This window comes from Lissotriton vulgaris, chromosome 4_1 (genome assembly GCF_964263255.1).
Source record: "Lissotriton vulgaris chromosome 4_1, aLisVul1.2, whole genome shotgun sequence".
In the NCBI taxonomy this organism is placed as follows: domain Eukaryota; kingdom Metazoa; phylum Chordata; class Amphibia; order Caudata; family Salamandridae; genus Lissotriton; species Lissotriton vulgaris.
The window spans coordinates 2,085,187,568-2,085,214,535 of record NC_141691.1 but is presented as its reverse complement, the minus strand read 5'-3'; the positions used below and the strand labels follow the sequence as shown (position 1 = coordinate 2,085,214,535).

At 40.3% G+C, this 26,968-nt stretch overlaps 1 protein-coding gene across 1 annotated transcript in view; it reads right to left on the bottom strand.

Annotated features, from left to right (window-relative positions):
* LOC147725086 (uncharacterized) overlaps positions 1–24,885 on the bottom strand; it is a 449,247-nt gene extending 424,362 nt beyond the window's left edge. The window contains exon 1 of the mRNA XM_086918165.1: positions 23,723–24,885. Coding sequence (XP_086774291.1) covers positions 23,723–24,836 — 1,114 coding nt within the window. The 5' untranslated portion in view covers positions 24,837–24,885. The remainder of the gene's footprint in view (positions 1–23,722) is intronic.
* Positions 24,886–26,968: the final 2,083 nt, after the last annotated feature.

Below are 26,968 nucleotides of genomic sequence, written 5' to 3'. Positions count from 1 at the left end.
AAGTCTTCTAAGTTAACTGAATCCTCCTGAGCATGTGCCATGGCTCTTTCCACTTCATTCATAGCAGTGGCAGCTTCATTTTCGATAATAGGTCCTCCAAGTGGATCTTGACTCAATGAAACAGAACTCTGACTGTCCTGAGAACTGTCTCTGGCAATCTCGGCTGCAATCGTTGCTTCCTGCTCAATTTCCAAAGTTAGCATTTCTTGATATTTGTGAAAAGCAGGACATTCTATGGTCTCCTTAGCAGCAGTGAAAGAGTCTTCGTAACAGAGGAAATCTCCAAGCAGTTCCTCTTCTGCACGCCACGGCTTGAAAAGTTGCAAAAGTGCTAAATAGAAGAACTCCTTTTTTTCTGGAGATTCGCCACTCAATTTTCGATGGTTTACTAATTGGCATTTTCTTTGCTTGACCAGGCATCCCTCACTTCCAATTACAGCATACACTCCTTTCTCAATATCTTCTTTGATGTTCCTCTTGAATATATAACTTTGTAAAACCTCATATAGACAAACATTCTCAAGGTGACTGCTTCGATTTGGATAATATGTATCCAACATGTTGGTCTTCAAAATGTCGGTACTGTTTGGTTCCTTTTCTGCCAAATACTCAATTTCCCGGACAGGTTTTAGAACTCGATTTTGCGTTGCAGCAAGACCAAGACTCGCCCAAACGATACTCCTGGATTTGGCATAGAGACTTGCTGAAGACAATCGATCAGAACATTCGTAAGCTCCGATTTCTCGATGCGACAACATCTTCAGACTGAAACTGTACAACTTCTTGCTGAGGCTCTTTTCATGGGAAATGTCCTCCCACATATCCTTGAGTTCCGTCTTTTCTTTTTTGGTGATGTAAGATGTCACATACCGAGCCACAGCCATACAGTTGTCAGCCACAAACTGTATATCCATGTTAGCATTCCACATGGACAAAATCACTGGGTTGCAGTCGTTGATGTACTTGGACTCTTCGTTCCTTTTCAAATTGTATGTATTTTTGGGTGATTTCCTCGTCACATTATGTCGCAGTGAAGACATCAAACTGTTCACTCTTCCTTTAGAAATCACCGGTCGTGGAAAGTTGAAACGACATTTGGTGTAGAACTTGTCCTTGTTTCTGAATTTACGACAACAGTACTTTCCACAACGATGGCTTTGGAAACGTAGAACTTGTTCTCTTAGGCTTTTCTTCTCCGTTGCGTTTGGAACATCACACGAAGAATACTGTTCTATGAAATTCATCACTAAGTCATCCGGATCTGTTCCAAATTTAGGTGCATCCTTGATCCACAGCAACATATGTATATGAGGAGCACCTCTTGCTTGGTACTCCTTTCTCCAGAAGAAATCCAACACCTCTCCAAGAGGTGGATTCTTCTTATTTGTGATGAAAGACATCATAGCTTCAAATCTATGATTGAAGTACCTGCATACATTCACTGGATCCAAAGAACACAGTTCTCCAGGTGTCTTGAATTCAATGTTTTCAATATTTCCATTTGCCTCTCGTAGAAATTCAAGTAAGTCTTCCCAGCCATACTCAGCACAGCTCAGAGTGAGGAACCATGTCGGAGTTCCTAAGTTCCTCAGCATACATTTTAAATCACCATGACGACGGTACCAGTACTCATTAGTACCACGCTGACACGCCATGAGATTAATTAAGTGAGAATCCAAAATACTGTCTTGGACATTGACTTTATGCATAAAGTCCCTTGCCGAGATATTTCGCATCTGTATACCACTTTTTAAGATGTGGTTCACTGCATATGACAGTCCAGACAGATCGCTTTCAAACAGGAGATGAAACAAATAGGGAATGCATTGACGAAACCTAGGATCTTCTGCATACAATCGTAAAGTCCGGTATTCAGATGCAGGAATTTGATGAGGTCTCTCATCATATCTTCCTCCTCGACCTGTGGGAAATAGCTGTGGGAAACACCGAGCTTCCAAACTTTCCTCCCAAACACTAATGGGACTCCCTTTGGCTTGTTTCATTTGAAACAACTCAATAGCATTCCCCATGACTTCCTTGGAATGCAAAGGATGAACACTATAATGTTCATATATTTCTTCACTTTTAGAGGCCTCTACTTTCTCAATTTGGCCAGCACACAAATCGCTATCCTCTTCATCACTTACTTCCTCTTCTGCAACATATACATTCTTATAGTACTTATTATTTTTCTTCAAATACACTGTTGCCTTTTTGACTTTCCTAACATCCACTAAATCTTGCCATATTTTCTTATTCTTTGTCGGAACCCCATTAACCAAGATAACCAGAGGTTCCTCTTCCACTTTTTCTACTCCAATTGTGTTAATGTTTTTGTTCAAATCTAGAGGCAAATAAACAACTCTTCCCTTTAATCCTCTCTGTAAATCTGGTGGAGGCAACTTCGCTGTCTTTGGCTCCATTCTTACAATAGCCTGAAAGGGATGGATACTTTGAATCAAAATAGATTCATAAGTATTTAAATCCTTCAATTCAGAAGGAATCTCAACCAATTCCAGATTATTATGAACTGCCCTAGCAGGCATCTGGTTTTGGTTTAATTTATTACAACAATAAGTACACACACGTTGATCCGATCCCAAATCAAAATAATTTTCTACCATCAAGTATGTGGCAAAATCCTTCCATTCACTATTATTTTCCCTTTCACTTTTTGCATATAAATCCACTAACTTAATCTGATTCTTGTAATAAGTGCGTCGACAACACACACAAGTGAAATTAGGCCTCTCACTTGATTTCATCTGAAACGTGGCAATTTCCTTCTGAAAATTATCTGTACTGGAAACCTGTACATTATCTTCAACATTACCCTCTACTTCTGGATCAATTTCAACATTCTCATCTTTACTACCAAAGTAACAAAACTCAATTTCTTCACAAATATTCTTCACATCTATTTTAGAACCATGCAAAAGAGCAGCACATAATTGTTTAAGCATAATTGCTGGACTCTTAGCATAATACAACATTCTCACTAATATCCTCACTTTATTATGATGCACTGCTAGCATCCTGAAATGATGAAAAACACTCTAGCATACTCTCCTGGAAAGACAAGCCAGTGAATGACCACGCAAACCTGTCATTTGTCTCACTCTGCAAGGATCTAAATCTTGCAACAACTTCATTTTTTGCTTCAAACTTTTCTTATTAAATGTCCGTATAAAATCACAAAGCAAATTGATGGAAACCTGTCGCACACTGCAAATAGAACTACACTTCCAAATATACACAGGACCCTTAGGACGTCTTCCTAAATCCTCATCACTTAGCGCCTCTTCTGTCTCTGTTGTCACAAGTTTTTCTTTTTCAACTGGACAACCATCCTTCACTTCATAAGCTCGACCACTGGTGTCAACTGCAAACTCCAAATTATTATCCTGAAAATAACTCTCCTCATTAAAAAATGCCTCACAACTTGAACTATGCATCCATTCTCCGGAAAAAACTTCACAAAAGTTACTACGATTTACTACTCTCTTCCATCTACTTTTTGTTTTGAAATCAGAAATTACCTTGCTAATTCTATTAATTACCAAAATAAACAACTTTCGCTTAATTTCAAAAGCATGATCAATAATTTTCTCTACATTTTTCTTCTTCTTATAAAATGCCACTTTCTGTTGGCCTTTGTTAATATTTTTTAATACATTAACTATTATCCTATTACGGAACATTCGTTTTCGAATGTCCCTAAACTGTTGTTTCCTTCTACTATCATGCACAGAGTTATCTCTTCCTCTACCACTAACATTTTTGATGGGTCTTTCCTTTCCATTTAAATTGCATTTTTTTTTCTGAACTGAAACATTTTTGGAATAAATACTTTTTTTTCTAAAAATATTTCTTAAGAATGATTTTGTGCTCTTACCCGGAGCTTTCTTGGTGTTTTGATAAGTATTTGGGGAAGAGGACTGCTGCAATGAAACATCATCCTGCTGTCTTTGACGTTTTCTAGCCTTTCTAATTCTATTTTTCGTAGGCATTTTTCAAAATAGGAAAAAATCTGCAGTTGAATCTGTGGAAAAATATAATAAAAAAAATGTTAATAACCACTATTACCAAACAGTAAATGAATAACAGTCATCAAAAACTTAATGCCCTACTTATTATTTAACATAGCAAATGAAAGCGTTTTCTGGAATGCCCTTGCACCATTTTTGGGACATTATTAACATGGCTATGTAACTCCCATAATCAAAATCTAAATTTGCCAAGCACAGGTGGGAGCGTATTTACAACAAACATACATACATACATACATGAGAAAGCCTACCAATGAAGTAAGTCATTATTTAAAATCAATTACATTTCTGGATATGTCCTGCTAGAGCTTCATAGGTTGTTTTGGGTCATATTTATAAGGCAAATGAGTGTCTATGATGTTATTTTTCCTTTTTAAATGGAAAGCGTACCTTATGGGGCAAGTTTCTTGTAAATACGCTCCCACCTGCAGTTGGCAAATTTAGATTTTGATTATGCCCTTACACCATATTTGGGACATTATTAAAATGCCTATGTTACTCCCATAATCAAAATCTAAATTTGCCAACCGCAAATGGGAGCGTATTTACAAGAAACTTGCCCCATGAGGTACGCTTTCCATTTCAAAAGGGTAAAAAACCATAATAGACACTCAAATGCCTTATAAATAGGACCCAAAACAACCTATGAAGCTCTAGCAGGACGTATCCAGAAATGTAATTGATTTCAAAAAATCGTTTTTAAACACAGCATATAAATCAATTGTATACCTGCATTCAAGAAGAAATGACTGAAAATGTCCTTCAGACACATGAAAGCGTTTTTTTAGAATGCCCTAACACCATTTTTTTGACATTATTAACATGGCTATGTAACTCCCATAATCAAAATCTAAATTTGCCAACCGCAAGAGGGAGCGTATTTACAAAAAACTTGCACCATCAAGAACGCTTTCCATTTAAAAAGGAAAAATAACATCATAGACACTCATATGCCTTATAAATATGACCCAAAACAACCTATGAAACTCTAGCAGGACATATCCTGAAACGTAATTGATTTCAAAAAATCGTTTTTAAAAACAGCATATAAATCAATTGTATACCTGCATTCAAGAGGAAATGACTGAAAATCTCCTTGTGAGACATGAAAGCGTTTTCTGGAATGCCCTAGCACCATTTTTTGAACATTATTAACATGGCTATGTAACTCCCATAATCAAAATCTAAATTTGCCAAGCACAGGTGGGAGCGTATTTACAACAAACATACATACATACATACATGAGAAAGCCTACCAATGAAGTAAGTCTATTTGAAATCAATTACATTTTTAGATATGTCCTGCTAGAGCTTCATAGGTTGTTTTGGGTCATATTTATAAGGCATATGAGTGTCTATGATGTTATTTTTCCTTTTTAAATGGAAAGCGTACCTTATGGGGCAAGTTTCTTGTAAATACGCTCCCACCTGCAGTTGGCAAATTTAGATTTTGATTATGCCCTTACACCATATTTGGGACATTATTAACATGCCTATGTTACTCCCATAATCAAAATCTAAATTTGCCAACCGCAAATGGGAGCGTATTTACAAGAAACTTGCCCCATGAGGTACGCTTTCCATTTCAAAAGGGTAAAATAACATAATAGACACTCAAATGCCTTATAAATAGGACCCAAAACAACCTATGAAACTCTAGCAGGACATATCCTGAAATGTAATTGATTTCAAAAAATCGTTTTAAACCACAGCATATAAATCAATTGTATACCTGCATTCAAGAGGAAATGACTGAAAATGTCCTTCAGACACATGAAAGCGTTTTTTTAGAATGCCCTAACACCATTTTTTTTACATTATTAACATGGCTATGTAACTCCCATAATCAAAATCTAAATTAGCCAACCGCAAGAGGGAGCGTATTTACAAAAAACTTGCACCATCAAGAACGCTTTCCATTTAAAAAGGAAAAATAACATCATAGACAGTCATATGCCTTATAAATATGACCCAAAACAACCTATAAAACTCTAGCAGGACATATCCTGAAATGTAATTGATTTCAAAAAATCGTTTTTAAACACAGCATATAAATCAATTGTATACCTGCATTCAAGAGGAAATGACTGAAAATGTCCTTGCGAGACATGAAAGCGTTTTCTGGAATGCCCTAGCACCATTTTTTGAACATTATTAACATGGCTATGTAACTCCCATAATCAAAATCTAAATTTGCCAAGCGCAGATGAGAGCGTATTTACAAGACACTTGCCAAATGAGGAATGCTTTCCATTTAAAAAAGGAAAAATAACATCATAGACACTCATATGCCTTATAAATATGACCCAAAACAACCTATGAAGCTCTAGCAGTACTTATCCAGAAATGTAAGTGATTTCAAAAATCGTTTTTAAAAACAACATATCTGTTTCAGCTTACATAAGAGACCATGGAATGAGCTCTATGTACAAAAATAACTTGTATTACTGCATGCCAGAATGCTACACCGAATATGCAATTACAATTTCTCAAAGAAACAAAATCTATTTGTATATCACTAGAGACAAAGCCACATTTTAAAAACACAGCTTTCTTCATCATTTTCTCCTTAAATCATACTATTCTCTATCTAAATTAAATAAATCTTTTCTCACCTTAGCAAATACTTTTTGAGTTTTCAAAACAGTCTCAGAAATACACCAAATTGTCTTCAGCAGAAGAAAAAGGATGCACTCCAGAGGCTGCAGCTATTCAAAGCACAGAAATACAGATATTCATTTCACATATCTCTCATATTAGCCAATCATAACTCTTCCCTCACTTTTTTCAAATCAAAACCCTTCCCCCCTCTGCCCTCTCTGCCTTTTTTCCATAGCAACCACCTCCTTGAAGACCTCTCATGTTTGCAAATTCACACAACAATGTTTCAATTGAACTCTGAACTCTCAGTGCACCTGCGTATCCAGTGCAATCTTTCATTAAATGTTTCTTCCTTGACCATTCAAATTACATCTTTCAAAGAACACATCCATGCACCCTAACTTTCTGTTTTAAGAAATGGAAATGCACCAGTCACTGCTAATGAATCATTAGCATTGGAAACCCTCAGTTTTTTTTCTTTACAAACTCCTACTGTTTCAACTGCCCTTTCATTACCACACTTCATCTGCTGCAGCACAACCTTCTCCAACCATGTTTAACGTCTGGATTGTTGGACATAGTTACATCCACTGGGCTCAAAGGTATGCTGAGAACAGAAATTTACCTAACCTCAATTTACAAGATGTGGAAATTAAGTGGTTGGGCCAAAGAGGATTAAAATGTCACCAATTGATACCATTGGTGAAAACCTTTCTGCATTTGCCAAAACCTGACCTGTTAATTGTGCACTGTGGAGGTAATGATTTGGGCACTTTGACAGGGTAGGTCTGGAAATGCTTTTAAAGGACACCTTTGAGCAATTAATGACACTTTTTCCTCAAACTGCCTTGGTATATTCCAATATATGCCAAAGACAGAAATGGAGGTGGTCCAACCAATTTTCTCCACAAATTGAGAAAGCGAGGAAGCATGTAAACAAATCTGTTTCAGCTTTCATGAGGGACCATGGAATGGGCTCCCTTTACAACAATAACTTGCGTTACTACATGCAAGATATCTACAGAGGAGATGGAGTTCACTTCTCAGATGAGGGCAACAGAATTTTCATTCTGAATTTAAGACTGTGCATTGGTACCTACTTATAAGTACCTAAATGTACCATAAACCCAAAAGCTCTTCTCAGAGCTACCCTACATCTAATCACTCACAATTATTATTTTTCTCTAACTTTTTTCACTAATTTTCCACAAAATACACTCCCCGGAGCGCTACCCGGTTCGCTAACCGAAAGCTAACCTCGCGGATTTTTTTAAAAAAATGTTTTTTTTTCCGCACATATAAGCCTCCTCAGCCACCCTCTGCAAACCTAGGGGGTTAAGATAAGTCTACCATGATCCCTTCTACCCATTCTAAACATTATTTGCCCTCCATCTTGTATCTTAATGCAACCGAAACACAAAATGGTGGACTCCCGTGACGCTTAAGGTTCGCTAACCGGGCCGCTTTCCGGAAAGCGGTCCTAAAAAAAGGTGGGAAAGTAATTTACAGAAAAACGACTAGAGACACTCTCACCAAATATAGATTAGCTCATACTACATAACAATCCCTTTCATTCTCACAAATTTGATTGAAATTTCATTTAGCCATTTAGCCTGTAGACCTCTCTAAGTACCGTGAGGTAAATTTCTTCACAAAACACATCTGAAGTGTTGGAATTGACAACCAATGAAAATGTTACTTTCATTTTCAACTTTTATTACCTGACATTTGATTGGTTATATACCTGAATATATATAAAGGAAGAGAAGGAAACACAGCCATTTTGACTGCTACTTCGTGAAGTGCACAACAAAAAATCAACTGATAACTTCAACTTATATTTCAAAGGTAAGATATTATTTATAAAACTTAAATTTGTTCTGTACTGAAACCAAATTAGTAAAACATTTTCTGAGAATTATATTCCATCACTCTGTAATACTTATTGAAAAAAATAGACTACTCTGTTTTAGTTATGGCAGAGCCATTCCAAGAAATTTCCAAGACCATAAGTGACCCCTTGCAAGGAGACCATTCACAGGCACTGAGGGGGCCCCATTGTCCAGCATTTTGACGCCCCCACAGTTTTAACTTTAAATCCACACGCATATCTCACACCTTCATAGGTGTGAGAATTGATTGTGGTCTAAAAGTAAAAACTGTGGGGGCGCAAAAATACTGGACAATGGGCCCCCTCAGTGCCTGTGAATGGTCTCCTTGCAATTGAGGGAGCGTCTCCTTCTCCCTCCCCTATACCTCCTGACACCATCCATGGGACGCCCAAGAAGGGGGCCCCCTGCAATAGACCTTAATTGCAGGCGACACCTTTCTTTGTGAAAAAAACACTTTATAAATAACCAAACTGCCAATCTGTACTGAAACCCAACAATGTCCTTTCTGTACTGATATATTTTTAAAAAATTCATTTTTCAGAATTGAAAATGGAAGATCAACAAATCAACATAAAAAGTGAATCAGAAGAAAAAATTGAAACACAAAATAACATGGATTTCTTCGACAACACAATAAATGATGAACTTATCCAATGCGTAGATGCTGTTGATTTTCTTCTAAAAAATGAAGAAAAAAATGATCAGGATTTTTTAGATTTTCTTTTAAATTTTGAAAAACAAAATGAAAAATAAATTTTAATTTCTTAATTCTAAAATTGTTTGACACATTATTTATTTTTATATGTTTATTGAATGTTAAAAGTTTAATGAATTATGACACACAATCAAAATAAAAATTAAACATTTAAAATAAACAAAACAAAAAAAAAACAACAAAAACAACAAATAATTAACATACAGTATTAGATAAGTCTATCATTCTTTTATCCTTATAGTTCGCTGCCCAGAACGCTTTCCGGTTCGCGAACTTGGCGCTTACCACGCAAAAAAAAAAAAAAAATTTTTTTTTGGGACCCTCCTGGGCCCTTTTAAAACCTCCACATAAAACCTAGGGGGTCAACGAAGATCTACTATGCCCCCTTATGGTAATTTCCCCCTTTGTTTTGGCCTCCTCTTGTCTCTCGTTCCTACCGAGAGACAAGATGGCGGCCGCACCGGACTGTTTAGAATGTTGACAGACACCGGAGAGCCAATCAGCTTCGCATCGAAAAGTTCCGATACGCGAAAAGTTCGCTAACCGGATCGCTGCCCGGAACGCTGTTACAGATATATATCTTGTTTTAAACGTTAATTTCTCAAAATCCACTGAAGCACATATATTAAGACCTAGCAAAGGCACATCAGGCTAACAGTCCCTACAATTTTGCCAAGTTTGGTGGAAATCCATTCAGCCGTTCGGGCTAAAACTGAGGCCAAGCGCCCTATGGAAATTAACATGGGAAAAACGCGTATTGGGACCCCCCTTTTTTTCTCGGCCCCCCCTTGCCACCCCCCCCAAATTTTCAGGGGCTGCTCAGAAACAAAATGTGCCATTTTCCTGAAAATTTCAGCCGATTCCGTCCACAAACGCCAAAGTTATTAGACATAGAATTTTCAGAAATCCCATAGGGAAAAAATCCTAACTATATATACCTACTGGCGACCGCCAGTAGGTAATATATATATATATATATATATATATGTGTATATTATTCCTTTAATATCTCAAAAACTACTCAACGGATTTACACTATTTCCACAAAAATGTGCTTTCTGGCCCAAGACCGTTCTAACTGCCAAATGTGGCATAATTCCATCCAGCAGTTTCACCTGTAGCCTTGTCTAAAGTTTTCTATGGAAATTGAATGGAGCAAACACGTTCTGAGACATCCTTTTTTCTAAGCCCCCCCAAACTAATCACCCCCAAACTATGAAGATAGGAGCTGATCAAAATAGAGAATCTTTTTGGAAGAGTTCATACAGATTCGGCAAACGATGCCAAAGTTATAAGCAAAAGTAAGACTCCAGGAGGGTTGCTGCGCAACCCCCTTCCAAAATGAGTGAAGCCCCGGGGCTGCTAGGGCCCCAGTGGGCCCCCGCAGCCCCAGCAAGCCCCCTCTATTAGTTTTTTAAGAAATGCCATTGAAACATTGCCCACCCAGGGGCCTCATTAAAATAAAACATGTGCACCTGCGACCACATCACAAATTGCACGTTTTTTTTAATGCTTTTTTTTGCCCTTCAAGAGGTGTTTATTGTTGTCTCTTCCAATGAGATACAATATAATCAAAATGTGATATAAAGAAATTTGAAATGAAATTAATTTCAACAAAGATGAAACAATAAAGAACTTCATTGAGAATGATCCATAAATTAATGCGATTATTACAAAGAGTAAAAAAACACAACAAAAACCTTTCACGAGTGAACAATGAGTGCCTAGTGGGATGCAACCAAAAGCATTTTTGAAGCACTAAAAAGTATTTACTCCAGTGACGTACCCTCAGGACTTAAAACACCAACCTGGGAGCACCCTAAAAATAAAGCCAGAATTTATTAAAATAACAATAAAAATTCATAACCACGAAAAAGTAAAAAGAGTTGTTCTCAAGCTATCCAATAGCTTAGGGATGGGCATTGCCATGGTAGCTCTGCTGCATTTTTTTTAGTATCGACATCTTCGTGATAGTTCTGCTGCATTTCGTATGCATGGGCATAATCATGGTAGCACTGATGCATTTCTCAAGAATGGGTATCACTGTGGTAGTTCTGCTGCATTTCTCATGCATGGGCATCATAATGGTAGCACTGCTACATTTCTGAAGAATGGGCATCACCATGGTAGTTCTGCTGCATTTCTCATGCATGGGCATCACCATAATAGTTCTGCTGCTTTACTCATGTATTTGCATCACCATGGTAGGTATGTTGCATTTCTTATGTATGGGCATCACCATGGTAGGTCTGCTGCATTTCTTATGTATGGGCATCACCATGGTAGGTTTGCTGCATTTGCTCAAGAATGGGCATTATCAAGGTAGCACTGGTGCATTTCTCAGGTATGGGCATCACCATGGTAAGTCTGCTGCATTTCTCAAGCATGGGCATCACCATAGTAGCTGTGCTGCATTTCACAAGAATTGACATTACTATTGTAGCTATGCTGCATTTCCTATATATGGGCACTATCAGTGCCTCATCTTTAGGAATGTATGTGCCAGGGCACGTGATATTCCTTTGGAGGACATTGTGGTTGGCACTACAGGTTGTCCCTGTCCACACAGTCACACACTGCGCATCACACAATACAAGCGTGCTGTTTTGGATTATTTCAGCTGAAAGCATGGCTTGGATCTGCGTATTTTTTTATGAACATTCAATACTTTATTAAAGAACACTGCTAAAACATACAGCGCCACCATATGGTAGGCTGTCTTAAATAAGTGTCGGTATTGAGCGATAAGTGCTAGTGCCAAGCACCAGCAAACACTGGCATAACTTAACCACTAGAGATCATACTGTAGCTCTGTTGTGAGTGGTCTATTTTCAGCATGGAGAAACTTCCTCCAGGCAATGTAATGGCATAAAGTAGATGTGCATCTTCGAACCTCTAATAAGGACACTGAACATGTGTAGTAGGCGGAAAGAAAAAACGAACAGCCGTTCCCAATTGTTGGTATCCGTGGAAAATGAGCCATTAACATATTAAATGGAATAGGGCAAAAGTAGAATGTATGAAATCAAACCACCCATGTCAATAGTCAAGGAGTGATTTACTGAAAGATTTTGGCAAATGTAAGTAACACTCGATATAGAGAGCTTTGAGTAATAAGCAGATTATGTTTGTGCTGCTGCCCTTAACCAAGTTGAATGTGAAGGGACTGCAGTGTATTAATAAGTAAAATGGTGCCTTAGCTGTCCCACTTTTGCAAATGGGGAAGAGCCACCTACTAGCCAAATTAACTAATGCATTTCAGCGGCTTGACAACTAGGTTTTATAGGAGCTTTTCGAAGAAGACAAAAAGTCCATCGTGTTGATGATTCGTTCATTTTGTTTTCAGTCCATCTAATTGTTTTCTCTTTCAAAATAAAGTTGGATTTAATTCCTTGGGAAATCAATCTTTACAGGACAAATCCATCTCATAGGAAAGGCTAGTAGTTATTCCTTTCTTAGAAGTCACTCATTATGCAAGTTATGGTTTTATTAGCTCACCCTTCGAGGTCACTGTTCTAGAAGTCTCTGTCCCAGTGGTTATTCTGTTTCCGGCAAAACTACTCAATTTAATGCTATTCAAACTTTTTTGAAGTTTGAATTACAGGCACAGGAATACACAACTTCAAAAACATTTAAAAAGTGTATACATCAGTGTACAACATTTTGAAGCTATTATGGCACCCTACACTCATCAGCATGTCTCATCCAGGGCCTGAAAAAATATGATCACATCTACCCTATCATTAAGGAACTTTCTTGGATCGCCATGCCAGGCAACAATATCTTCAAAACCAGTGGCATCATTTACAGTCTTCACAACCAGCATCCTGCTGATCTTGTAGATAAGCTCGCCATCTTTGGCGGTTCTTAGCACACCCACAGCCAGGAACCAATCAAGCTGTAGACTAAGGAGTGTAAAAAAACACAATGAAGGAGGCCTTTTACATTCTTGCACCCAGGATCTGGAACAACATCCTAATATTCATCAGGACCACCCCAATCCATCTCCAGTTTAGGGAAAAGTTGATGACAAACGTCTTAAGCGAACAATACATCACAATGCATAAGCTGTCCACAACACAGCTTCGTTTCCTATTACTTGTTGACTTTATGCTGGTTTTGAAAGTGTGCATCACTCCTTTGTCTTTTCACTCGGTTTTAGGTATAGAAATAGCATATACATGCATACATAGAGCTGTGAAACTAATACGTTTGATGTGCCCTTTTCAAGGGTGTAGCCGCGAGTTCTCAATTGCTTGGGCTCTAACTGGAATAGAGTGACAAACAACTTTACAACAGGACATTTGTTGGAACACTGGGGCATTTCAGAAAAAAAGGGTTAATGTTATTCAATAAGACTGGATATTATGTAAAGAAAACTTTGAAAGGCATCTTAGATAATATGAAAAACAATGATTAAGGAGGGTCAAGGGGACTATATTTATAGACCATCCAAGCTCAAATACCCCTAATCAAGCTACAACGAACACAAAGAGTTGGAGGGTCTGTTAATCAACAAAGCTGAGCCTATACGGTCCTGTTTAGGAGACCACACTTTTGGATTGCACTCAATCAGACCAAGTGGTCATATGACACAAGTATGTGATAGATATCCTATCAGCCCACCCACTTGGCGGAGCCTCATCATGTAGGACGTCTAACCAGGGTGGTGAGTCCAAGCCCAGATGAATTGGCCAGACAACACACACTACTGGTTCATATTGTAGAAGTGTCCATGCCACAGAGTGGTGCTGAAAAAGTGCAGTGCAAACAAAAAAGAAGTGATGTTAAAATGACGGTTGAGGCAAAAGAATTTTTTTTATTGTTATTCACCAGGACGCCAGGTTAAAAAAGAAGTGTAGAACAGTGTGAAAAAATCACTGTGATACTTTGCTGTGTTGTGAATTAGGCCAACATGTTTCTGCCAATGGTGAAACTACACCGGCATTCTTCAGGGCCACATACAAAAGATCCTGCTACTGCAAAGGTACACTCAAGTATTTTGTGTAAAGTGAAAACTGAAAAGGACAGACCAAATTATTTATTAACGGACTGTCCAAACTACTGGAGTGGTCATGTAGACCATCCTACTGTATCCTCTCGAACCAGTAGTTGATAGAGGATGTGATCCTGTAAATGGAAACAAAAAGACAACAACTATTGTTTGTTCTTGAAACATAACAAACTTGTCACGTTGTAAGGACCATATACTAGACTCAGCTTGGCTAGTCCCTACTAGAACGGCCAAACAAAATAAAAGGTTGCATTTAGAGTAAACCACAGTCATTGCTGAACATAATTTTCAAACAAAGTATAGAAGACTTACCCAGCAGTATGTGGGAGTCAAGCCTCACCTCACCCGGCAACGGCTCGGAGATTGAGGCCCCGCTCTATGCACAGAAATAAAGTAAAGCATGTAAGCCTAAGTAACTCAAAGGTCTGTAGAATACCCCAAGTCTATGCTAAGTTATACAGTCTGTGCATGTAAAAAACTGGTTGTAAGCTTGCCCACACCGATCACAGTCCCATGGAGATCAAGGGAAGGTAAAACTGCTAGACACACAAATGTCTGGTCGCTGATTAGCTAGGTCAACCAGGAGTGAATACTCCTATTGACCAACTAATGCTTGTTAAGTTATCAGTTTGTTGACCAATCAGAACCAACATACAGTCAAGTAATAGGAATAAACTGTATTGCTCAAAGATGAATTTTAAAAGGTAGTGAGCCTGAGTGAAAAAACCTTAGCCCTATACTGAAGTGTAAGAGGACAAGAAGAAACCCTCGCCTGCACCTATGACCATACTCTGATGGTAAGGAAAAGGAGAAAGGCTCAGTCTTAAAGTCAGGCTGGGAATATACATCAGCCTAGAGGGTTTTCTTTCCCAGAATCAAATTCCTTAAAAAGAGACCCCCAAACAGCCTGAAGGAGCGTGCCACGATCTGTCTACTCACCTCTCCGTCGGTACCTCTCGGCTAACACCAAAGCCGAAGGGGAGGCAACGAGGAGAGGTGAGGCTCGTGTATTTATACCCAGCCTAATTGGAAGGAATGGCAGCAGCTGAAGTCCTATCGCTGCTGCCGATCTACGTCTAAACCATGTACTGCGCATGCGCGGTAATGCGTCGCGTCTCAGCACATTGTGTAACAAACGCCGAGCATGCGCGATGATGTAAGCCGCCGGTAACAGGGGGTGTGTCTGTAGCGGCGCGTGCACTGGGCATGCACGAGAAAGTAGAGCATGCCTTTAGTTAAATATGAATGTGCCCGTAGCGCGCGCATGCCCAGTGGCGTGTAAACAATGCATGAAATAGACTAACGGGAAGGCAAAGCTGCGCTTCGTTTGTCCATCCACTCCCACATATTCATATCACCTGGGAAAATACCAGAGCGGCGACATGGGGTTACCTAAAGCGCTACACGCAAGGTCAAAATCATGCATAATCACGCACCTATGGCAGAACAGTACACCTTCAAGGGATATTAAGTACCTGCGCTAATATTTATAGTATTGATCAAATGTATTGAGTCTACAATGCAGATGTAGGAACAGTGTGTGAAAGATATATAGAGGGCACAATGTTCCAAAATGTTAATCAATATATAAATAATGGGTCTAAACCATGGTGGATTGTGTGTTAATCACTCTGAGTTGAAGGAGTCCTAACCTTCAGCAATAAAGCTGGCTGAACCCAGAGCTTACATTAAATGGACTCACCAGCGGAGCACCCAATGCCTAACCTGGTTCTTTTAGCATGTTAGGGTAATGTTGACAAATAACTGACGTCTGCTCCACTCTGTATGGTCACTGGAGAGGATCTACATCATGTAGAGCGTATGGCAAGCTATTGAGCTAAAGTCTTAGAGTGTAAAGGGTTGACAATTTATAAGGGATATTTTCATGGAGGATCCCAGATGGTCAAATGGACACCCAAGGTATTTTGTCATTCAACCCCGATACGTCAGTTTTCAATTTGAAAATCCAGCGCTGTTCCTTGATAAAAAGAAACCTTGAGACATCTGTTATGTGTGGTGGAATGAAGGGTTGCTCTACAACCACCCACCTCAGGTCATCAGCTTTATGCTTCTTGATTAAAAAGTGGTTCGTCAGACAGGTGGACTGTTTATTACACCGTATCGTACTCTTATGTTCGCTGATACGAAGTTTAATTTTTCTGGTGGTATGTCCGATATAAGCCAGACCACACGGGCATGTGATCATATAGATCAATCTCTCTGAATTGCAGGTGGTATGATTGAACAACTTCCACGGTCTAGTAGTTCCAATGTCAATGGAGAGGGTCTTGCGGGTCTGTGGACAAGATGTACAGTTACCACAGGGGTAGTGCCCTTGAACCGGAGTGGTATTCCAGATGGTGTCCAGGGTGGTGGTGGTTTCCTTTCTCTGTGTCCGTGGTCTTGTATGAACCAGGCTATCTCTGATGCTTGACCCTCGTTTAATAGCGAACAGAGGCCTGGGTATTTCACCAGAAGCCGTATTCAAGATTTTCCAGTGCTTCAAAACTGTTTTCTTTACCATATTTGATCGGGTGCTGAAAGTGTGTACCATCGTAATCCTCTCGGAAGGTGCCTTGCTATGTCGATGTTCGATTAGTGCCTCTCGATTGTTGTTGAAGGCTCTTTTGTGAGCACGACGTATCAATTGATTGGGGTAGTGCCGCTCCTTCAGGTTCCATGATAATTCCCTCGCATGTTGTTCATACAAGTGATTGGAAGAGCAGTTGCGCCGGACCCTCAGAAATTGGCCCACTGGCAGATTGTCACTTCAGGTGTTGCTGTGGCACAGATACATAGATGACATCATTGTCATATGGAGGGGTACCAGTGTGGAGGTTACTGACTTTCACACGTGGTTGAACTCCAGGAATCAATATCTCCGTTTCACAGTGGAGTACAGCAAAGAGCGGCTACCATTCTTGGATCTTCTTATTTTTCCGGAAGAGGGAGGTTTGCAGAGCCGCTTGTATAAGAAACCCATGGCTCGTAACTCCCTATTGTCATACCGAAGCTTCCACCCACAGTCACTACGTGACAATCTGCCAGTGGGCCAATTTCTGAGGGTCTGGCGCAACTGCTCTTCCAATCACTTGTATGAACAACAGTTTTGAAGCACTGGAAAATCTTGAATACGGCTTCTGGTGAAATACCCAGGCCTCTGTTTGCTTTTAAACGAGGGTCCAGCATCAGAGATAGCCTGGTTCATACAAGACCACGGACACAGAGAAAGGAAACCACCACCACCCTGGACACCATCTGGAATACCACTCCGGTTCAAGGGCACTACCCCTGTGGTAACTGTACATCTTGTCCACAGACCCGCAAGACCCTCTCCATTGACATTGGAACTTCTAGACCGTGGAAGTTGTTCAATCATACCAACTGCAATTCAGAGAGATTGATCTATATGATCACATGCCCGTGTGGTCTGGCTTATATCGGACATACCACCAGAAAAATTAAACTTCGTATCAGCGAACATAAGAGTACGATACAGTGTAATAAACAGTCCACCTGTCTGACGAACCACTTTTTAATCAAGAAGCATAAAGCTGATGACCTGAGGTGGGTGGTTCTAGAGCAACCCTTCATTCCACCACACATAACAGATGTCTCAAGGTTTCTTTTTATCAAAGAACAGCGCTGGATTTTCAAATTGAAAACTGACGTATCGGGGTTGAATGACAACATACCTTGGGTGTCCATTTGACCATCTGGGATCCTCCATGAAAATATCCCTTATAAATTGTCAACCCTTTACACTCTAAGACTTTAGCTCAATAGCTTGCCATACGCTCTACATGATGTAGATCCTCTCCAGTGACCATACAGAGTGGAGCAGACGTCAGTTATTTGTCAACATTACCCTAACATGCTAAAAGACCCAGGTTAGGCATTGGGTGCTCCGCTGGTGAGTCCATTTAATGTAAGCTCTGGGTTCAGCCAGCTTTATTGCTGAAGGTTAGGACTCCTTCAACTCAGAGTGATTAACATGAATCCACCATGGTTTAGACCCATTATTTATATATTGATTAACATTTTGGAACATTGTGCCCTCTATATATCTTTCACACACTGTTCCTACATTTGCATTGTAGACTCAATACATTTGATCAATACTATAAATATTAGCGCAGGTACTTAATATCCCTTGAAGGTGTACTGTTCTGCCATAGGTGCGTGATTATGCATGATTTTGACCTTGCGTGTAGCGCTTTAGGTAACCCCATGTCGCCGCTCTGGTATTTTCCCAGGTGATATGAATATGTGGGAGTGGATGGACAAACGAAGCGCAGCTTTGCCTTCCCGTTAGTCTATTTCATGCATTGTTTACACGCCACTGGGCATGCGCGCGCTACGGGCACATTCATATTTAACTAAATTATTTATTTAAGTAATTTTTAAAGCGCAACAATTACCCGTGGGTGTCTCGGCGCTAGGAGCTAGATCTATTACCAGTGTTTCAGAGAACAGATGCAGAGCTCTATATCTGAGGTTGCTAGTTAGTTCATTGAGAAAACAGCCATGTTTTAAGTTGCTTTCTGAAAATAAGCAGTGTGGGGCTAGATTTAATGTTGAGAGGAAGAGAATTCCACAATCTTGCTGCTGCAATGCTAAAACGTCTGTCTCCCCAGTTGACTTTCCTTGCTCTAGAGATTTGAAGCAGGTGGGCGGTGTTGGAACGAAGCGTTCTGGGGGTTGGTAAAGGCTTAAAGGAATTTCTAAGAAATTTGGGTCCCATGTTGTTTATTGCCTTGTATACAATACACAAGGACTTAAACTTAGTGCGGCTCCTCACCGGGAGCCAATGCAGTTGAGCTAATTGTCTTGAGACAGAGGTAAATTTTGGGATACCAAGTAGAACTCTGGCGGAGGCGTTCTGAATCATTTGCAGTTTGGAAATTACTTTTTCTTGAGCGTTGAGGAAAAGGGCATTGCAATAATCAGTACGAGAAAACACTAGGGTTGAAATAAGAGTTTTGCCAGCGGTGGTAGGAAGGTATGGCAAAAGCTTCTTAATTTTTCGCAAGATGTTGAATGACGATGAAACTACAGAATTCACATGGTGATGGAAATGGAGTTTATCATCGAATATAACACCCAGGTTTCTCACTTTGCTGACTGGTTCAGGTGGAGTGCCCATTTCCTCCGGCCACCATAAGGGAGACCAGGCCAGCTGAACCTTACCAAACAGCATAACTTCGGTCTTAGAAGAGTTCAATTTAAGACAGTTAGAGGCCATCCAGCAGCTGATGGCCCGCATGCCGTCTTTGAAGTTAGCCGCTATAGTGGGTCCGTTTTTGTGAATAGATAATACCAGCTGGGTATCATCGGCGTAAGTGGTCAAATTAATATTGTACGCTTTTATTACCCTCGCCAAGTCCGACACGTAAATGTTAAAAAGGGTCGGACTCAGCGAGGAGCCCTGTGGAACACCGCAAGGAAGGGCGAATGTCGGGGAAGTAAATGAGCCCAGCTTAACTGCCTGTTTACGGTCGGCCAGGAAAGATGCTATAAGGTCTTTGGCCTTGTGTTTGATACCGATGGTCTCGACACGGCCGATCAAGGTAGAGTGATCGACCGTGTCAAAAGCCGCCGACAAGTCCAGCAGAATCAAAACAGCCTGTCCATCGTTGTCCATAGTGGTTCTTATTTCGTCAGCGGCCTTAATCAGAGCCGTTTCTGTCCCATGTCCTTGACGAAAACCAAACTGGGTGTCATCTAATAGGTCATTGGCTTGAATGTAGTCAGATAGTTGTTCGTTCATGACCGATTCAAAGATCTTAGCAGGAAATGGCAATGATGCAATGGGACGGTAGCTGGATGACTCAGATGGATCAAGCGATGGTTTTTTTAGGAGTGGTTTGATTATGGTATTTTTCCAAATGTTGGGATAAATACCTGATGAAAACATAATATTACAAATATGTGTCAATGGTAAAGTGATAGTATCTGGAATGGTATGAAGTATAGAAGGGTGACAGGGGTCCAGAGGGGAACCTGATTTGATTGACGAAATTAGTTTGTGAATATGACACGAAGGTACCTGGGTGAATTCAGTGAGAGTAGCTGAGTTCAGTTTATGTTTTGTATTCGTAAAAGACATATTGTCAGAGTTGGGAGTAAAGTCCTTAAATATAGATGTGACCTTATCTGAGAAATAGTCAGCTAGTGTATTACATAAAGTTTGTGATGTTTCGGTGGGAGGGTTTGCTTGTTCTGCAAGGTGGTTCACTACTTCAAACAGTGTTTTCATGTTACATTTCGCCTGGTCTATTTGGGTGGTATAATAGATGTTTTTTTCCATAGCTAGTTTGTGCTTGTAGTCCATGAGTGCTGCTTTATATGTAATTTTGTCTGAAGGATTGTAATGTTTGCGCCAGTGACGTTCTAGATTGCGGCAATGTTGACGCTGTAACCTAAGTTGCTCTGTGAACCATGGGGCTGAAGGAGTTTTCCTATTACGTTTGGAGGTTCTGGAGGGGGCTAACATTTGAAATGTCCTTTCCAGGATAGAAGTATATGTGGTGGCCGCAATGTTTGGGTCCATTTCCCCATCAGTATCCGCAAATGCATCAGTGAGAATCTGATCTAAAAAAAAGGCATGCTCTACTTTCTCGCGCATGCCCAGTGCACGCGCCGCTACAGACACACCCCCTGTTACCGGCGGCTTACATCATCGCGCATGCTCGGCGTTTGTTACACAATGTGCTGAGACGCGACGCATTACCGCGCATGCGCAGTACATGGTTTAGACGTAGATCGGCAGCAGCGATAGGACTACAGCTGCTGCCATTCCTTCCAATTAGGCTGGGTATAAATACACGAGCCTCACCTCTCCTCGTTGCCTCCCCTTCGGCTTTGGTGTTAGCCGAGAGGTACCGACGGAGAGGTGAGTAGACAGATCGTGGCACGCTCCTTCAGGCTGTTTGGGGGTCTCTTTTTAAGGACTTTGATTCTGGGAAAGAAAACCCTCTAGGCTGATGTATATTCCCAGCCTGACTTTAAGACTGAGCCTTTCTCCTTTTCCTTACCATCAGAGTATGGTCATAGGTGCAGGCGAGGGTTTCTTCTTGTCCTCTTACACTTCAGTATAGGGCTAAGGTTTTTTCACTCAGGCTCACTACCTTTTAAAATTCATCTTTGAGCAATACAGTTTATTCCTATTACTTGACTGTATGTTGGTTCTGATTGGTCAACAAACTGATAACTTAACAAGCATTAGTTGGTCAATAGGAGTATTCACTCCTGGTTGACCTAGCTAATCAGCGACCAGACATTTGTGTGTCTAGCAGTTTTACCTTCCCTTGATCTCCATGGGACTGTGATCGGTGTGGGCAAGCTTACAACCAGTTTTTTACATGCACAGACTGTATAACTTAGCATTGACTTGGGGTATTCTACAGACCTTTGAGTTACTTAGGCTTACATGCTTTACTTTATTTCTGTGCATAGAGCGGGGCCTCAATCTCCGAGCCGTTGCCGGGTGAGGTGAGGCTTGACTCCCACATACTGCTGGGTAAGTCTTCTATACTTTGTTTGAAAATATGTTCAGCAATGACTGTGGTTTACTCTAAATGCAACCTTTTATTTTGTTTGGCCGTTCTAGTAGGGACTAGCCAAGCTGAGTCTAGTATATGGTCCTTACAACGTGACAAGTTTGTTATGTTTCAAGAACAAACAATAGTTGTTGTCTTTTTGTTTCCATTTACAGGATCACATCCTCTATCAACTACTGGTTCGAGAGGATACGGTAGGATGGTCTACATGACCACTTCAGTAGTTTGGACAGTCCGTTAATAAATAATTTGGTCTGTCCTTTTCAGTTTTCACTTTACACAAAATACTTGAGTGTACCTTTGCAGTAGCAAGATCTTTTGTATGTGGCCCTGAAGAATGCCGGTGTAGTTTCACCATTGGCAGAAACATGTTGGCCTAATTCACAACACAGCAAAGTATCACAGTGATTTTTTCACACTGTTCTACACTTCTTTTTTAACCTGGCGTCCTGGTGAATAACAATAAAAAAAATTATTTTGCCTCGACCGTCATTTTAACATCACTTCTTTTTTGTTTGCACTGCACTTTTTCAGCACCACTCTGTGGCATGGACACTTCTACAATATGAACCAGTAGTGTGTGTTGTCTGGCCAATTCATCTGGGCTTGGACTCACCACCCTGGTTAGACGTCCTACATGACGAGGCTCCGCCAAGTGGGTGGGCTGATAGGATATCTATCATATACTTGTGTCATATGACCACTTGGTCTGATTGAGTGCAATCCAAAAGTGTGGTCTCCTAAACAGGACCGTATAGGCTCAGCTTTGTTGATTAACAGACCCTCCAACTCTTTGTGTATTATCTTAGATAATATGACAATAGGAATTTTCAGAGCATTTTAAAGTACCTTAGACTAGCGTCTTAGTTGAAAACTGTGTCAAAAGGTATAATTGAATTCACACTGAATCAGAAACACTGATCTCAGTAAGGCAGAAGCCAGAGAATTTCTCTTGGGGTTTTTAATGTCCCCCCAAGACAGTTTCCTTGGGTGCATGAGTGTTAAGATGATTTGTATTCATCTGGGGTGACTGGGCTTTCTCTCTCTGTGTTACTAACTTTGTAATCCAGGAACTGATTCCCGCCAGGGGTTCTTTGCCATTTCTGCTTTCTACCTCTGACTCTGCAATCGAGGGTCCTTTACCAACATTCTCTTAGGATCTAAGGTTCCAATTATGTGGCAAGATATTTGGCACTGATCAGTTACTGCATGATCTGATTAGGCCTTCTTATCCTGAGTACTCCCATTGGTTAAATGTATTTGGAAATGTTGTCTATTTGCTGTCACAGAGTCTACCAAGGCCAACATCTCCCAACTGAGAAGCTGCTACAGTAGACATTTGATTTATAAAAAGGTTCCAAAGGAATCCAGTATGCAGTAAAATCCCTGTAGCTGGTATATGACTTTTTCTGGCAGCTGGCGGTTGAGGTAAGTAAAAAAAGTTCTTTCAAAGGTATATATGCCATGTGTATGCTTGCAGTTTTGAGTGTGTTTATGTAACTGCATGTGTATGTGTGTGTGTGTGGTTGTATGTGTGTATGCATGTGCATGTGTAGGCAAAGTGTGTGTGTGTATGTATAAACATATGTGTGAGTGAAAGTGAAGGTCAACGGGCATTTGAAGCCACTTCCGCTACCGCAGGCCTTTTGGTGCATTGATGTCCATGACCTCCATCTACATTCTGCTTTTTGTAAAAGATCCTGAATCATATTGTGGGTTTGTACCTACATTCTGCACTCTTTTCCTTTCTAGATAGCTCTCCAGATAGTGGCGTTCTTTGTAAATCTACATACATACCATGTGCATACAAACTCAATATTTTCACAGATCAAACTTCATCATGAATAAAAAAAGAAAAAGGCAAGTATAATAATATAATTGTATAATACCTGAAAATGACTCCGCTTGGCCAAGTGAATATCCATAAGATACATGCAATTCAACTCCATATACATAAATTCCAAATGTCTCCGATTGATGGGAAATTTCATGTTGCCCACCGGCTTTCCCTAAATTTACTTCCCAACCTGTGAAGCCTTCCACGTGCTGCATGGTCGGTACATAATCACTTAGTGGTCTGTAGTCGAGAAGATAATCGGATGACGAGGAGGCTGAGCGAGACACAATAAATAGGTAGTTGTAAAAAAGGGCATTGGTAACAAACTTGTAGTATGTCCTAGGAAAGTTGCACGATGGAACGGTTGCTATGAAAGGATCGGAATCAAATCCTAAAGAACTGCCCCCCTGGAAGAGATATCCGACCATGATTGGCTTGGTGGCATTCACAAGCATTCCTGTTTGTAAGTCCATGCTGACCTGAGAACCAGGCTGAAGGCTGTACTGTAGGGTGGTGCTTTCAGTACGAAGAGTGACTGTGGTGTTTGGTCTTGCAGCGATAATAATAATACGGTCTGTCACTTCTTTAGTCATCAGCGGAAATACAACAAATTGTTGCCCCCAACTTTGCACAGGATATAGCTGTTCGACTAGAATGTCACAGCCGCCAGACTGCAAAACATAACATTTACTACCACTGAAAACAGCCACAGGTGTTGAAGAAACAACTCTGGTGCCAGTCAGGTCATTAGCATCACTGAGCAAAATCACCTCCTGTGGAGCCAGGGTGATGGTGACCATCTGCTTGTCTTCATATCTGGTTCCATCAACAAGTAAGGAGCCGGACACTGTAATATAGACTTGAGTCTCAACATCTTCGCCATTGCCAACAGCAAAATAGTTTCCAAACGTACTTACGGATGTGAAAACGAAGTACTCTGTGCTCAAGTCTTGTTTGGAGAGGCAGGCGAAGGCATCAGCACTGGCGGAAGCTGTGTTAAACGCGATGACTGAAATATCTGCATCTGAGCTCACCGTCACCAGCTTCCTTGATCTTTCACCCTCAGTGAGCATGTAGTCTGAAGGTAGGACCACCTCTGTTGTGCTGTTCTTCGCCAAGAGCACAGTCTGATTGTAGGGTGGAGAGGGGACTGTGACCTGCACCATGCATGGATCATCATAACTGCTCAGCTCTAGTGCGAGGGTGGCTTGATCAACCAAATTTTCAGTGAGGGCTACAATAAAACTTCTTCCTATATAGCCAGAAAGAATGTAAGGGAAAATAAAAAAAAAAATGTTTTAGCGTGAGGCCTTTCAATATGTAATAATTCTTTCTTGACAAAAAGGTGCATAGTGATAACAAAAAACATAAATGTAAGTAGATAAAAGTATTCCACTTTTTGTGTGTTCTCAGGCCTATTAGCCCTACTTTGCTCTATCGAAGACTGTTGGGTATATTTCCAAAAGGCTCAGCAACCAAAAATGCAGGGTTGCATAAAAGGGAGAGAGCAGAATGGAAAAATATCCAAAGAGATATGGTAGTATGCTTCTCTCTCCCTAACGCTGGCGCATACACCTTTTCACCAAAGTACATAGTGTCCGCCATAGGTTTTGTACTTAAAGAGAACGCATCTTTTTTTAAATGTATTTATTTTTTATTTAAATTTTTTTAGCAAGTAGCCATTTGCAGAAAACATATATGTAAACCATGAATGCAGGAGAATATTAACAAAGAAAAAGAGGAAGACATAGAGCATTATACAATTTGATCACTCCAAAAACATACAGTTTTCAACACCAGTATAAATTAAACCAAAAAGCAAGGAACATATTAACTACAAAGTTATCCCTGGAATCGGTTTTGGAGATTTTCATTCTATGCGCAGCCTTTTCCCGACTACCCACAAGATGGCAGTGTCAGACTGGGCGTTCCAGTGGTTGAGGCTAATTAGATGAAACCTGGCATCGCGCGCTCGCACCGGAAGAGCAGAGCACTACAACCGTCATTTTTTAGGTGAATGGAGCAAATTTTCTTCTCGCTCATTTGACCATTCAGCAAATCTCAATTTTTCTTGGCAGGCGCGTAACTGTTGTGTAACTCTGAATTTATTTAGACTAGTATCGGAGCACTTGCAGCGTTTCGGCAGAATTCAGAGTTTGGTATTTCACCCGTCTTTGAAGGCTCAGAGGTGGGAGTTCCAGGAAGTGAGTATAGGGTTGTTCTCCTCTTCACTAAGAAGTAAGTGACTCCTCCCTATTTGTATTGAATAAGGCTGTTACTGATAGCCTCAGCTTATGGAAAAGTACAGGAGATAGTTCAATGTTTCACTTTGAGTACAAGAATCCTGTGAGGTCTAACAGGAGATACTGAAGTGAGCCTAGCAGAGCAGTTTCTTTTTCTTGATGTGTACGAACATTTCCTTCTTGGACTGAAGAACTAGAGAGAAGCGCCGATTGGCAAAATTGTGTATGTACTTTGGAGGATCGGGGCATTTTGTTAAAGAGTGTCCTAGGAAACCCAAGACAACTGTGTGGGTAAAATACCAGCTCCACCAGTAAGAGGGATTGCTCTAGTGGGAGCTTCTGAAAAGATGACTCCAACTTTGCAATTAATAGCAAACACTTTGCAATCAGCTGCTTCATATTTAATCATTTCCAGTTCCCTAAAGTTTCGCCCCACTGAAGTGGATAAAATCTCTGTAATGGTGGATTCTTGGGCGACTGGGAATTTTTTCGATATCAAATTTGCTCAGTCTTTAGGAATTGGTTTTGTGAAGAAAGATAAACCAGAACCAGTCTGAGCTGTCGACGTTACTAACTTGTCCTCTGGACCCATAGTTTTTGACACTGAAGAACTAATTGTGATTTGTCCGGGCACTCACCGCAGTCCTTTAAAATTCAGTCTCATACATGCCCCTCAATTTCAGTTGATTTTTGTCCTTTCATGGTTAACCGAACACAATCCACAAGTTGACTGGGCCAAGAGGACCATTCAAATGTACTCTGAGTATTGTAAGGAACATTTTTTTCATTCCAAGGAGTTTAGTCTTCGGCCTAATCAGTCCTCACTGTTGGGTGAAACTCCCTACTTGATTTGTGCTGTAGAGACCCCCAGAATTCCAGTGGAGTATCAAGATTTGAAGGGGGTGTTTGATGAGCAGGAAGCTCAGTAATTGCTCCCTCATCAGGAGTATGATTGCAAAATTGAAATTGAGCCTGGAGCGTCATTGCCGTGCAGTCGGATTTATGCTTTTTCCAAAAACTGAGAATCATCATTTAAAGGAGTATTTGGATCGCTT